Source organism: Oncorhynchus kisutch, linkage group LG6 (genome assembly GCF_002021735.2).
Source record: "Oncorhynchus kisutch isolate 150728-3 linkage group LG6, Okis_V2, whole genome shotgun sequence".
Classification (NCBI taxonomy): Eukaryota; Metazoa; Chordata; class Actinopteri; order Salmoniformes; family Salmonidae; genus Oncorhynchus; species Oncorhynchus kisutch.
The window spans coordinates 27,515,355-27,530,966 of NC_034179.2; the positions used below are offsets into that span (position 1 = coordinate 27,515,355).

General features: G+C 39.9%; 1 protein-coding gene across 1 annotated transcript in view; it reads right to left on the reverse strand.

Annotated features, from left to right (window-relative positions):
- The window catches only part of LOC109892591 (androgen receptor), a 57,695-nt gene extending 50,683 nt beyond the window's left edge, over nucleotides 1-7,012 (reverse strand). The window contains exon 1 of the mRNA XM_020485237.2: nucleotides 5,032-7,012. Coding sequence (XP_020340826.1) covers nucleotides 5,032-6,461 — 1,430 coding nt within the window. The 5' untranslated portion in view covers nucleotides 6,462-7,012. The remainder of the gene's footprint in view (nucleotides 1-5,031) is intronic.
- Between the last annotated feature and the right edge of the window lie 8,600 nt (nucleotides 7,013-15,612).

Here is a 15,612-nt window from a genome sequence, read left to right on the forward strand (position 1 = left end):
TTTGGATACAAAAAGATTTCCCAAGCTTTAAACATCCCAAGGAGCACTGTGCAAGCGATAATATTGAAATGGAAGGAGTATCAGACCACTGCAAATCTACCAAGACCTGGCCGTCCCTCTAAACTTTCAGCTCATACAAGGAGAAGACTGATCAGAGATGCAGCCAAGAGGCCCATGATCACTCTGGATGAACTGCAGAGATCTACAGCTGAGGTGGGAGACTCTGTCCATAGGACAACAATCAGTCATATATTGCACAAAACTGGCCTTTATGGAAGAGTGGCAAGAAGAAAGCCATTTCTTAAAGATATCCATAAAAAGTGTTGTTTAAAGTTTGCCACAAGCCACCTGGGAGACACACCAAACATGTGGAAGAAGGTGCTCTGGTCAGATGAAACCAAAATTGAACTTTTTGGCAACAATGCAAAACGTTATGTTTGGCGTAAAAGCAACACAGCTCATCACCCTGAACACACCATCCCCACTGTCAAACATGGAGGTGTCAGCATCATGGTTTGGGCCTGCTTTTCTTCAGCAGGGACAGGGAAGATGGTTAAAATTGATGGGAAGATGGATGGAGCCAAATACAGGACCATTCTGGAAGAAAACCTGATGGAGTCTGCAAAAGACCTGAGACTGGGACGGAGATTTGTCTTCCAACAAGACAATGATCCAAAACATAAAGCAAAATCTACAATGGAATGGTTCAAAAATAAACATATCCAGGTGTTAGAATGGCCAAGTCAAAGTCCAGACCTGAATCCAATCGAGAATCTGTGGAAAGAACTGAAAACTGCTGTTCACAAATGCTCTCCATCCAACCTCACTGAGCTCAAGCTGTTTTTCAAGGAGGAATGGGAAAAAATTTCAGTCTCTCGATGTGCAAAACTGATAGAGACATACCCCAAGCGACTTACAGCTGTAATCGCAGCAAAAGGTGGCGCTACAAAGTATTAACTTAAGGGGGCTGAATAATTTTGCACGCCCAATTTTTCAGTTTTTGATTTGTTAAAAATGTTTGAAATATCCAATAAATGTCGTTCCACGTCATGATTGTGTCCCACTTGTTGTTGATTCTTCACAAAAAAATACAGTTTTATATCTTTATGTTTGAAGCCTGAAATGTGGCAAAAGGTCGCAAAGTTCAAGGGGGCCGAATACTTTCGCAAGGCACTGTATAGTAACAGTACTGAGCAAACAATATGCACTGAATGCACTAACAGCATCGCAATTGACATACTCATTAAGAGAAAACTCATTAAAAACACCAGCATTTCATGGATAGAGTTAGTTTTAAAGCAAATGTTATATAGTTTTGAATAGCGAATGCAGGAATATACATTTTATTGTTGTTTTTTTCAATGTAACTACAAACTCAAACCATCACCCTGAAATGTTAAGTGAATATGCTCAATGTGGTGGTAACTAATAGTTGTCTTTTTTTTAAAACTGAAACTTACAGTGTAAAGAACTATACTGCCTGTGTGATATTGGTTGGAAATCCATCCGGCTGCTATAATGTGGAAACGATAGAACATCATCTTCATTAATAGTTACAAATATGCAAATATGCCTCTCATGACATGGTGATGACAGCTAAAGGTAAGAAACAGTCCAAAAAGAAGTGTTAGGTGCCAGTGACTGCTTAGTAAGACAAAAATCTATTTTCACACCAAACAGAGCCTAGTTGCTGCAACAGAAATTGACAACATAATTGACCCTTTGTCTAACAAGCCTTTTATAGGCCTATCTTGTTCTTCCACACTTCCATATTCCATTCAGTCACTGTGCTGAGCTTTTTGGAGCCACAGTATATACTCTCTATAGATAATATATGATTACTGACCAATTTTAACATGTATCCATAGTACACCGTAACATCCATGGTTGGTGAATTATCTCTGATGTTTGTATTTACTTCCATAGTTGGATGAAGCCTGATCAGACATGCTTTGTCATAGTTCCAGTCCCCCCCAAAAAATACATCATTGGATAATACATTGCTTATAAAAGCATCCTATAGAGTAGGGGTATTCAACCTCACCTGGTTGTCTAGGTCTAAATTGAAAGGGAAAAAATGAGTGTCCTTGGTCTAAATCAGTCTATGATTAGAGGGGAATGCAGTGGAACTGGCTTCAAGGTCCAGGGTTGAGTTTGAGGGCTATAGAGGAAGCTATAACAATTAGCACTCATGTGTAATTGAAAAGGCATGGTCTGGATGTCCCTTCGCAGTTATAAACTGGCTATTGGAATACTTCTAGAACTGTGAACACACCAGAGGGGTTACTGTTTATGTTGACTAAAATACAAATCTTAAAAGCACTCAATGTGATGTAATAGGTCTATGTTTGGTATAATTGTAGTTGCTGCTGTTATATTGCAGATCAGAACAATGTACGTGTTAATGCCACAATGTGAAACATTTTCTGACACAGACAATATTACTTTGTCTACGGGATAATTGAATAAACAATCAAATTCACATAGGAACTCAAGCTTGGGCTCAGTTATAGTGGGCCTATCAGACCATTTAAAAATGTATATAGATGAGCTCTCCAAGTCAGAGAAAGATATTCTAAAATATGGCCATGTGTATGAAAAATGTGGGGCTGCTGTCAAATGGGCAGTAAAGTAGATTACCAGTTAACTCATGTAAAACTAGATCTCTATCTCATGACATTAATCATAGTGCTAAATGTAAAGACTTCTGACAATGTGGAAACGAGGAATACCGTACACACAAGCATGCAAATCTAGCGTTATTGCTATCCATTACAATACATGCAACTGTTTGATATAAATTCCATACCACTTCAATATCTTAGAAACATCTTGTAAATGCAAATACCAAAATTCAAAACTACAGGGCAAAATTAATCAACAGGTAAGGGCATCAATGATGCACTATTATCCTGAGTTGGAGAAATATTACTCCCTGTAACAGATATTATAGAGATGCGTATTGTCTAAGTCTTTGTCTTCTGGTTGGGAATAATTGAGCTACAGATTCAAACATGTTTGAGATTCAAAAATGCTTTCTCATGGGCAGGAAGGAAGAATGTTGTTTATAAATCTCTTGTAACTAAATTTAAATGAAGGGGCCCACGTCTCATATGATCATGTTAGTAAATGGTTTATACTGTAAACAAGATTTTATAGCATTTCTTGTTCTGAATATATGGGAATTGAGATCATCAGTAGTCATTTTTGGAGTAAAAAAAATGTGACTGGACCGATAACGACCTTCTCCCTCCACTCAGTTTTAGGGTATGCAGTGTCTTGTGTGTAAGATAAGAAAGTCTGCTCATTGAATTCTTACAGCCCCTCAAACGCCTATCTTCACAGAGCCTGTACATCAGGGATCATCAACTAGAGTCAACTGCGGCCTGATTTTTCCTTGAGTGGTTGTTCATGGGGCCTTAACATAATTACAAATAATTTGTAGACTGCAAATTGACAGCAAGAAGCCCAAATAGATACATTTGACTAAAACATAATCATTTCACACCTGCTTACATTTGCATACAATCACGTGTCTCTCTATTATGTGTGGAAATACTTTGGACCAGATGTTCTAAATTAAAAGCACTTGGAGCTGATTTGCTAGCATTTTTTAGGTTATAAAAAAAAATCTCAGAAAACGGTCAAAAAATTTGGCCGGCGGTCTACCAGTTGGGGAACCCTGCTCTTAGGAAAAAAGATGCTATCTACAACCAAAAAGGGTTCTTTGGTTGTCCCCATAGGAGAACCCTTTGAAGAATCCTTTTGGGTTCCATGTATAACCCTTTCCACAGAGGGTTCTGCATGGAACCCAAAATAGTTATTATACCTGGAACAAAAAGGGTTCTCCTATGGGGACAGTTGAAGAACTCTTTTGGAACTCTTTTTTTTCTAAGAGTGTAGTCTGTATATATAATGTATTTCACTTATTATATAGGCTACATGACAAGCTCTTGAAAAATTACAGGTTCACTTTAAGGTTGAGACATTGATTTGACTACCTTTGAATGAAAATAATGTACACCACATACCCTGTGTGGTCCAATAAGGGCTCTATTTTGTGTCATTCCATCCATCCTACTACACCAAACACCAAATCACTGTGAGTAAAACATTAAAGACGCACTCAGTGTAATACAGACACTACAAATATGATACTTGCTTTTTTGCATGATATTAGTTGCACATTCCACAAGCAGGATTTATGTTGAACAACTGTTCATTTTCATAGTAGCCTATGAAAAGCATTGTGAATCAATTCAACAACACATTTTTTCATTTTGCGATCGAGAAATGTTCCATGGCTCTCTACACAACAGATATGTAAATCATGCGGCATGTGGCTGTGTGTCCAATCAAATTATAGGAAAACGTTATACAGACAACATAATAATAAAATAAGTTCTAATGAAGATTAGAAGGTCTCATTTCTTTAAAAAAGCAAAAACAGACAAGCACTATGGATATTCACTATTCAGAGCTTAGAACTATAGATGCTCAAAGTAGTCTACAAAGTAGGCTTATAACACCTTTATTTGCTGTAATGACAATGATATGGAGGTGCAACTTTGCAATTCCTCTATGATGTACAAATCTGAACTGTTAAAATGTGATGTTTTTTCTGTTCCTTCAACACTATTCAAAGCTATCCTTTACAGGATCAGTAGTGGCCTAACCTATGCAGAATTAATTCTCATTCTATGTTACTACTGCAGTAACCACCACATAGAGTAATACTGAGAGTGCTACATTTATTAAAGATAATAAAATAAACGCAACACTATATAATTTGCAAAATTACCATTTGGCAATGGGGTAGGTGATTTTTTTCATCAAATACATATTATCAATATAACAGTAGGAAGAGGGAATTAAGAAGTGGAATTATGCAGCCCATAACATTGTAAAATATGAGAGGTGACAGATTGCTTTGTTACACTGAATTTACAAATGTAGGTTAATTACACCATAATAAGGGCACTGTAATGTAACGTGTTTCTGTGTATTTGTGCATGTCAATAAAGTTCTTACCTGGCATCTGTGTAAGAGACATCCAGACTGTCACCAACCTCATTCTTTATGCATGGGGAGTTGGGATAGGGCATCCTCCCTAGCATCTCGCCCGGGTACCACTGCTCAGGAGTTGGCCGCTCTCTCCGCACGAGTCCACCACCCCTCTCATATTCACGAGGGTTACAAATTAACGCAGTGTCCGGTCCCGCAATGTATGAATTCAGTCCATATTGTGTATTGTCATTGTCATTATACCTGTACTGAAAGTCCCATGACGTTCCGGCAGGTTCATTATGCCTATTAAAGGCCTCCGATTTTATCTTGACACTGTACTGTTGTTGTAAGTAGTCCGCATATTTGTCCTCCATAGTCTCTCCAGATTCACCGACATGTGCTGGGGGTTTGTAGAACACATGAGAAGAGTTTCTGTCTGTTTCGGTTTGACTGAAGTGTGCCAAGTGTACTGGCAACAGTTGGTCAAAATGATAAGACGCTGAGCGAGCTCCTGTATTCAGAAAATGATCTGTTTCTTTTGAAGTCGGGTCATCCCTGTTTTCATTCAGTCTAAACTCCTGTTCATCTGTGGATGGATGTCCGGAGCTAAAGTGCTGTATGGTCGCCACTTTTTCTGTAAGGTTGTTTGCAGGGGAACTTTGAAACATCTCAACTAGTTGTTTATCACTTTGTAGTGGCTTGGCATTGCGCTCACTGGGGCATGTGTATTCTGTTATGGAGACGTTTTCTCCAGCTCCAGAACATTTCAATAGAGGCACCCCAAACAAATAGTTTTCTTGACTTTGGTGATTTACGCTGGATGGTGCGTGATTAGGTCCCAGGTCAGTCATCTCATTTGCGTCCATGGTCAATCCCAGTGACACAGAGACAGCGTTGCAGAGCTCCCTCGCCGTTTTTGAGATGGTGCTGCAGGCAGAACTGGAGCAACTGCTCGCCACACAGGCCTCGCTGTTATGATTTAACTCATTTCCGTGATGGGACACAGAGGGTTGACAGGACTGTTGTTCCGTGTTGGAGACTTGCTGTCCAGAGCGACACGATCCGTATTCATTCGCGTTTGGATTGTCTGATTCGTTCAAAGAGGAAAACCCGGCTTTGTTCCCTTTTGAGTTTTTGCCAAAATGAATACGACATGCCACTGATTCGAGTGTTCTGGAAAAACAAACGCTGTCATCTTCCCTCACTTCAATATCAGAATTGCGAGACGTTCCTGACCATATTTCTTTTCGGGATGATTGCCGGCTCGTTTGGCGCATCTCCCAGGGTTGTTTATTCTGCAAGAAACTGTACTTTGAACTACAAAAGTCCAAGCTTTCAGTGACATTCGTGTTACTCGGCAGTGCTTGCACGTTGTGGAAAACGTTTTGGAAAGGTCCGCGAAAAACTAGGTTTGTGGAGTCACATACTCCCCCTAATCCAACCGGAATCTCCATAGTCCAAAAAAACGTCTGAGTTGTAAAAATGAGGTTTGTGAAAACGTAAGTTTATTGACCAAGTTCATTGACAAGAATGTAAAGTCATCGGCCCATTGGCGTTTAACAAAACAATGAGTCAGCTAATTAGACCTATCTTTAAAAAAATAGGGGGATAGGCCTATTGCGTAATTTAATAGATTTTTTGTCCGAAATATTTAGCCTAAACGAAAAATGATTTGTCCAGTTAATATAAAAAGGTTTTGAAGACAAATATGTCGTTATTTCAGATATTTAAAAAAAAGTTTATGCATGCATTTTGACATTATAAAGCCAACAGAAGTATCCTACATGTCAGATTTGCGCTCACCATCCATGAAGGCGAAAATGAAAATTGTCCTGACTGAAGTGATGTTCTGAAGTCAGACTATAATCGTGGCTATTTTTCCCTGTTGTCTGTGTCCAATCTGGCAAATGCGTAACCGGAGGGAAGCGGTGCCTGTTTCAATCATGAAACTCCTCTAGTAGGCTAACGTTTAATATCCATAAAGGTGCAAGCCTACAAAAGAATGATGCATCCAAAAAACTCGTCAGACAACTGAACACACCCCGGTAGAACAGCAATTAATGCTTGGTTTTTAAGAATGTTTGGATTGCTGCAAGTTTGCGCAGGGACAAAGTTATCTTCCAATGTCCTTGAGCGCTTTTTGCCGTCAGCCTGTGAGTTTGGCAGCATTCCTTAATGACCAAATAAATATATTTGGATTAAGGCCAGTTGGCCTACAGAACGTAATTCAAAATACATGTATATATATATATACAGTACCAGTCAAAAGTTTAGACACACTTACTCATTCAAGGGTTTTTCTTTATTTATACTATTTTCTACATTGTATAATAATATTGAATACATCAAACTATGAAATAACACATATGGAAGCATGTAGTAAGCAAAAAACTGTTAAAACAAATCAAAATATATTTTAGATTCTTCAAAGTAGTTTTGCAGGTACTATTTAATGAAGCTGTCAGTTGAGGCATCTGTTTCTCAAACTAGACACTAATGTACTTGTCCTCTTGCTCAGTTGTGCACTGAGGCCTCCCGCTACTCTTTCTATTCTGGTTAGCGCCAGTTTGCGCTGTTCTGTGAAGGGAGTAGTACACACAGATGTACGAGATCTTCCGTTTCTTGGCAATTTCTCGCATGGAATTGCAGTCATTTCTCAGTTCAAGAATAGACTGATGAGTTTCAGAAGAAAGTTCTTTGTTTATGGACATTTTGAGCCTGTAACCCAACCCATAAATGCTGATGCTCCAGATACTCAACTAGTCTAAAGAAGGACAGTTTTATTGCTTCTTTAATCAGGACAACAGTTTTCAGCTGTGCTAACATAATTGCAAACTGGTTTTCTAATGATCAATTAGCCTTTTAAAGTGATAAACTTGGATTAGCTAACACAACGTGCCATTGGAACACAGGGGTGATGGTTGCTGATAATGGGCCTCTGTATGCCTATGTAGATATTCCATTAAAAATCTCATTTACAACGTTAATGATGTCTACACTGTATTTCTGATAAATGTGATGTTATTTTAATGGATGTAAAATTTGCTTTTCTTTCAAAAACAAGGACATTTCTAAGTGACCCCAACATTTTGAATGGTAGTGTATATATAAATATCCTATTGATACAAGTAGGCTAGACAGTCAAACGTATTCTCCAGTGTTAAATCAACACTAATAGTGTTAAATTTAATACTGGTCCAGTGTCTATAGGGGTCTACACTTTTTAGTGTTAAATTAGCACACTGCTTAGTGTAAAGCCTTATTTGCATATTTCCCAGAGTACGTTGCCTTTTAAGTGAATTGTAGCATTACCACCCATGACAGAATTTGTTAGTGACATGGTTGTTGTAGTCATTCATCTTCAGTCCTGTGATCTTCACCAAGTGAAATCCTAAGTGAATATATTACCATTGAAATTACAGTATTTTACACAATACAACAAGTATTTACCCTAATCCAGTGGCCTGAAACTCAAGTTACAGTGGCTTGCAAAATTATTAACCCCTCTTGGAATTTTTCCTATTTTGTTGCCTTTATAACCTGGAATTAAAAATTATTTAGGGGTGGGGGGGGGGTCATTTGATTTACACAATATGCCTACCACTTTGAAGATGCAAAATATATTTTATTGTGAAACAAACAAGAATTAAGACAAAAAAAATGAAAATTTGAGCGTGCAAAACTATTCACCCCCCCAAAGTCAATACTTTGTAGAGCCACCTTTTGCAGAAAGTACAGCTGCAAGTCTCTTGGGGGATGTCTCTATAAGCTTGGCACATCAAGCCACTAGGATTTTTGCCCATTCTTCAAGGCAAAACTGCTCCAGCTCCTTCAAGTTGGATGGGTTCCACTGACGTACTGCCATCTTTAAGTCATACCACAGATTCTCAATTGGATTGAGGTCTGGGCTTTGACTAGGCCATTCCAAGACATTTAAATGTTTCCCCTTAAACCACTCGAGTGTTGTTATAGCAGTATGGTTAGGGTTATTGTCCTGCTGAAAGGTGAACCTCCCTCTCAGTCTCAAATCTCTGGATGACTGAAACAGGTTTCCCTCGAGAAATTCCCTGTATTTAGCGCCATCCATCATTCATTCAATTCTGACCAGTTTCCCAGTTCCTGCCGATGAAAAACATCCCCACAGCATGATGCTGCCACCACCATGCTTCGCTGTGGGATGGTAGTCTCGGGGTGATGTAGGTGTTGGGTTTGCACCAGACATAGCGTTTTCCTTGATGGCCAAAAAGCTCAATTTTAGTCTTATCTGACCAGAGTACCTCCTTCCATATGTTTGGGGAGTCTCCCACATGCCTTTTGGTGAACACCAAACGTGTTTGCTAATTTTTTTCTTTCAGCAATATTTTTTTCTGGCCACTCTTCCATACTATGGACAGATACTCCATTCTCAGCTGTGGAGCTTTGCAGCTCATTCAGGGTTATCTTTGGTCTCTTTGTTGCCTCTCTGATTAATGCCCTCCTTGCCTGGTCCGTGAGTTTTGGTGGGCGGCCCTCTTTTGGCAGGTTTGCTGTGGTGCCATAATCTTTCATTTTTTAAATAATGGATTTAATGGTGCTACGTGGGATGTTCAAAGTTTCTGATATTTTTTTATAACCCTACCCTAATCTGTACTTCTCCACAACTTTGTCCCTGACCTGTTTAGAGAGCTCCTTGGACTTCACGGTGCCGCTTGCTTGGTGGTGCCCCTTGCTCAGTGGTGTTGCAGACTCTGGGGCTTTTCAGAACAGGTGTATAGTATATACTGAGATCATATGACAGATATTGAGAAACTTAGATTGCACACAGGTGGACTTTATTTAACTCATTGTGTGACTTCTGACAGTAATTGGTTGCACCAGATCTTATTCGCACCAGATCTTAGTGTTGTTGTTTTTGTCACAATGCTTTGCTTTATCTTGGCCAGGTCGCAGTTGTAAATGAAAACTTGTTCTCAACTGGCCTACCTGGTTAAATAAAGGTGAAATAAATAAAAAAAATACTAATAACATTTAGGGGCTTCATAGCAAAGGGGTTGAATACATATGCATGCACCACTTTTATGCTTTTTATTTTTTCGAATTAAAAAAAAAGAAGTTATTTTTTGAATTATTTTTTGTATGTCCATTCCATAAAATCCAAATAAAAATCCATTTAAATTACAGGTTGCAATACAACAAAATAGGAAAAACGCCAAGGGGAATTGTCACGGACGACGTCGTGGAAATGACCGGACCAAGGTGCAGCGTGGTGAGCGTACATTTTCCTTTATTTATATAAATGTCGCCAACAAAACAAGAAACAAAGAAACGACCGTGAAGCTTACTAGGGCTATAGTGCCACTAACAAAGTCAACTACCCACAAAATACAAGGGAAAAAAGGCTTCCTAAGTATGATTCCCAATCAGAGACAACGATAGACAGCTGTCCCTGATTGAGAACCATACCCGGCCAAAACATAGAAATAAAGAAACTAGAATGCCCACCCTAGTCACACCTTGGTCTACCCAAAATAGAGAATAAAAGCCTCTCTATGGCCAGGGTGTGACAGGAATGAATACTTTTGCAAGGCACTGTATGTGTAATTCCTATTGGAATCCAGCCAGAGTGGGGATAGCCAACATTTTGAATTTTTACACACCTGCAACCTGCATTCAGAATGACTTCTAGGTTGAAAAGACTAAGATATGAGACTACCTAAACCATCTAAACTGGAAAAACCATTTCAGTAACATGTGCAATAAGTCCAAGTAACAGATTGTATTCGTGAAAAAACATGTATGTAATTTATATTTGATTGGCAAAAGATTAATTAATCAATTAATTAATCAACATAGGTATTGAAACAAATATTTTTTTTTAAATCAACCTGCAATGGAGCACTGAAAAGTCAACACTCGGTAACGCTGGCCAATTTGCTGTGTAATGGCAGAGTACAGGTCTAATTACATCATTATGTAGGATGATGACACATCTCTGCTCATCATACAATGCTTGTAGCTACTAGAAATACGTGTCTGTTTCACCACAACAGGCTTACATTGCTGACACAGTTATCCAAAACAACCTTCATTCACTTTAGAGTCTAGGCAGTAGCAGGTAAAGTTTCCTTCACAAGAGCATGTACTTGTGCCACCTGGGATAAGAATCATCAAACATGAATGCAGAGTACATGGGCAAAGATCTGTCTTTCCTAAAAACACAGGTTGTTATATAACATTTTAAATAATTCCTTGTAAAAAAAAAAGTTACAATTCCAACACCCTTTGAACACCCGCTGTAAAGTAATAACTATGCAAATGTCATCTAATGTGTCCAAAAAACATATGTAAAATGAAAATCCCAAAAATGACACAAAACAACTATTAAAAGAACATTCTTGCACAGTGTAGACCTAATAGATAGAACATGCAGCACCTACAGGCAAGCAAATATGGTTTGGTAGTAAATTATATTCCTATTTCGCCTATAGAAAACACAAAAAAGGATATACCACATGTAGGGTATTTTTGAATAGGAGGAAACTGAGTTACTTGTCAGAATTCTGAATACTTACACAAGTACTAAATGTATGTATGTAGCTTCATATTTATCAACACCATTAACTTTTGTATATTAATTAACAAACATCACACCACCACCCATCTATTGTAGGCTGGGTCAAAATATCTAATGAAAGTCAACCTTGAAACAGAACATTGTATATAAGAGGGTTAACTCAAGGCTGTCTGCAGGCTCAGTAAGGCCATCCCATTCTATACATGCCAGGTTAGGAATTAGTGATGTTTTTTGTGGAACTATTTCAATATTTTAATGTATAGACAAATAGTATATAATAATCCATAAAACAAAACACCTTCTGTCATCATTATGCCAATCTGGTGAGGAGACAAAATAATTGGTTGCAGCACAAAGAACTGGTATAATAGAGGCAATGTTTTAACCAAGAGTTGTGTTCAAAAACAGCTTGGTTTGGACAGCGTAAGTGACGATGGTATAATAGCTATGGGGTTCAATATGGGCAACATGTCCGATCAGATATCAATGCATTATCACTGCATTATCACTGAATCACTGGGGCATCTGGTCTTCAAGATCTCTCTGAAACAATATCCTCCTGATCCCAACCCCCTTGTTGCTTCCTGGTTACAAACTGTAGGCTACAAACCAACAGCATATCCATATAATGTATTTTATTATGTATCATCAGTAGGGACAGGAGTTTTCCGGATCACTTGACTTGACCAAATAACCTCTGGGTCCTAGTTGTCAGACATAACAAGAAACACTTTTCCGCTTCGGTCTTTACCATATCCTTGTCTTTTCAGAATTGGGCTTACAGTAAGCTAAATAGTTGCCATAGGATATAGTAGATGAGATTCATTAACATCACTTCAGTTTATACCTAAACTGACTGTTAGAATATGTATAGTCCTCCATTTTGAAGGAGAGTAAGAACAGGGAGTTCTATTATGTGCAAAAGACAAAACATGCAGTAAATAACTCGATGGGGAGTACTGTTGAAATCATTGAATCAAGAAGGGCTTTCATCTATGAATTACAATTACATGATTGAAAAACTATGAAAAGAGTAATCTTTTGTGGTTCCTGCTGAGATAGAGATGTTGTCCATGGACTATCCAGACCACCCTGAAACATACACAATAGAACCATCTACAATGTATGTACTATAAGTCCCAATGTATTATGTGATTCATTAATTCATTGACTTCAAAAGAAAATACAAAATAAATTACTGTCCCAAAATGCTATAGTAAAAAAGTTAATTTAAATTGCACTTTGTCTTGCTCCAAAGGCATACTTATGCACTAGTTAGGATGTCAGCTCCAGCGAGGTAGAATTCTGGGTACCCCTACAGTAATAAGCAATAGTGACATTGTTATTCACACATTTGATCAAAAACAGTGTCTCAGCTGAAATGACTTGTCTCTCTGTACCCTCTGAATTTATCTTAGGGATTCAACTTACGACTCCCAATTTAGCTCAAAATGAGATATGAGACAAGATTTGTGAAAAAAATAGTAATGTGCTTTGTTCATGCGAGTCTGTGATTTTCATTCTTTAATGTAAGGCTGGCCAGCTTGAAACAGGGTGAAGGGAGAGTGAATGTGTGGGAGAGGGAAAGAGGAAAAAGGCAAGGTTTCCAAGAGAGGAAATGCCAAGGCTAAAGCATTTTTTTTAAATTAAAGGTTACAAACAGTGAACAGAGTAATAAATAGTTTTTCCACCTATGGCTGGGATTTTAACCCACTGCAGTTTTGGCCGATTGATACAGTATTACCACTTTAATAGGTATTTGGTAGCATTGCCTTTAAATTGTTTAACTTGGGTCAAACGTTTTGGCTAGCCTTCCACAAGCTAAATGAGGTGATATCTCATTAAATATGCACATATTTGCATATTCTGCAAATCCATTTTTTGGGATTCTGTGAAGTGAGCCTTAAAATGTTGGTTTCCTTTTTTTGAGAAGCTACAGGACCAGACATTTACATTTCTATCTGTAAAATACTGAAGACGTGTACATGAAAAGCATTTTTGGCACATTTTTCTGAAGAAAATGTTATCCAGAATAAACAATTCCCTCTGTAAAAGTCTTGTCACGACTTCTGTCAAAGTCGGTCCCTCTCCTTGTTCGGGCGGTTATCGGCAGTCGACATCACGACCTTCCTGCCATCACTGAACCATTTTTCATTTTCCATTGGTTTTGTCTTGTCTTCCTTCACACCTGGTTCCAATCCCATCCCACATGTTGTTTATTTAACCCTCTGTTTCCCCTCATGTCCTTGTTGGAGATTGTTTGATTGTATGTTATGTGCAAGTTATGTTCTGGTGTGCGACGGGTTTTGTACCCACTTTTATTATTTTGTATATTTTGGTTTTCTGAGTTTTGTGAGCACCATCTGTGGCCGCAGAGGTCACACTGCCGGTCGGTGCCGGGTTGGTTCCTCTGGGAATCGAGGCAGCAGGCAGGGCGCTCTGGTGTCACCCCAGGTGAGCCGACACCATTCTCACCCAGAGCCCTCTGTTGCACATATGTTTGTGTCTGTCACGTTCCCTGAGTTTTGCGCGCATTCCCGGCATAAGGCGCTCGTAAATTCAGGCTGGGAATTTTATTGATAGAGCTTTAGCCTATAGTTTAGGGATCCCCATCGTTCTCGTGGATGTGCCCTTCCCCGGTCACGCCTTAGATAGTCGACCTTTAGGGTCAGGGTTGATTTGGGAGGTCACCACGCCTTTGGGCATGGTGATGCAGGGGGGGTCTTACAGAGAAAATTAGTCTCTTCCTCATTGACTATCCTGCATTTCCTGTGGTGCTGGGCCTACCCTGGTTAGCTTGTCATAACCCCACTGTTTTTTGGCCACAGAGGGCTCTCACAGGGTGGTCGCGAGAGTGCTCAGGTAGGTGTTTAGGGATTTCCGTTGGTGCTACTATGGTGGAGAGTCCAGACCAGGTCTCCACCGTGTGCATTCCCCCTGAATATGCCGATTTGGCTCTCGCCTTCTCCAAAAAGAAGGCGACTCAATTACCACCTCATCGACGGGGCGATTGTGCAATAGATCTCCTGGTAGACGCTGCACTTCCCAGGAGTCACGTGTATCCTCTGTCACAGGCGGAGACGGAAGCTATGGAAACATGTCTGCGAATCCCTGCGTCAGGGGTACATTCGGTCCTCCACTTCACCCGCTCCTCCTAAAGTTTATTTTTTGTGAAGAAAAAGGAGGGGGGTCTGCGCCCGTGTATTGACTATCGGGGTCTGAATCAGATCACTGTGAGGTACAGTTACCCGCTACCGCTCATAGCCACAGCAATAGAGTCAATGTACGGGGTGCGCTTCTTCACCAAACTAGATCTCAGGAGAGCTTACAACCTGGTGCGAATCCGAGAGGGAGACGAGTGGAAGACGGATTTCAGTACCACCTCTGGGCAATATGAGTACCTCGTCATGCCATACGGGTTGATGAATACGCCATCAATCTTCCAAGCCTTTGTAGACAAGATTTTTAGGGACCTGCATGGGACGGGTGTAGTGGTGTATATTGATGACATTTTGATATACTCCGCTACACGCGCTGAGCATGTGTCCCTGGTGCGTAGAGTGCTTGGTTGCCTGTTGTAGCATGACCTGTACGTCAAGGCTGAGAAATGCCTGTTCTTCCAACAGTCCGTCTCTTTCCTAGGGTATCGCATTTCCACTTCAGGGGTGGAGATGGAGAGTGACCGCATTGCAGCCGTGTGTAATTGGCCAACTCCCACCCACCAGCCGTGTGTAATCGGTCAGACGGTGCGCTGTCTTAGTGGGAAGTACTGGTGGCCCATTGTGGCTAAGGATGTGAGGGTTTATGTTTCCTCCTGCTCGGTGTGCACTCAGTGTAAGGCTCCTAGGCTCCGAGGTTATTTACAACCCTTACCCGTTCAACAACGGCCGTGGTCGCACATGGCGGTAGATTTCCTGACTGATCTTCGTCCTTCACAGGGTAATCGTGGTGGATCGTTTTTCTAAGTCCTGTCATCTCCTCCCTTTGCACGGTCTCCATACGGCCCTACAGACTGCGGAGGCCCTGTTTACACACGTCTTCCGGCACTACGG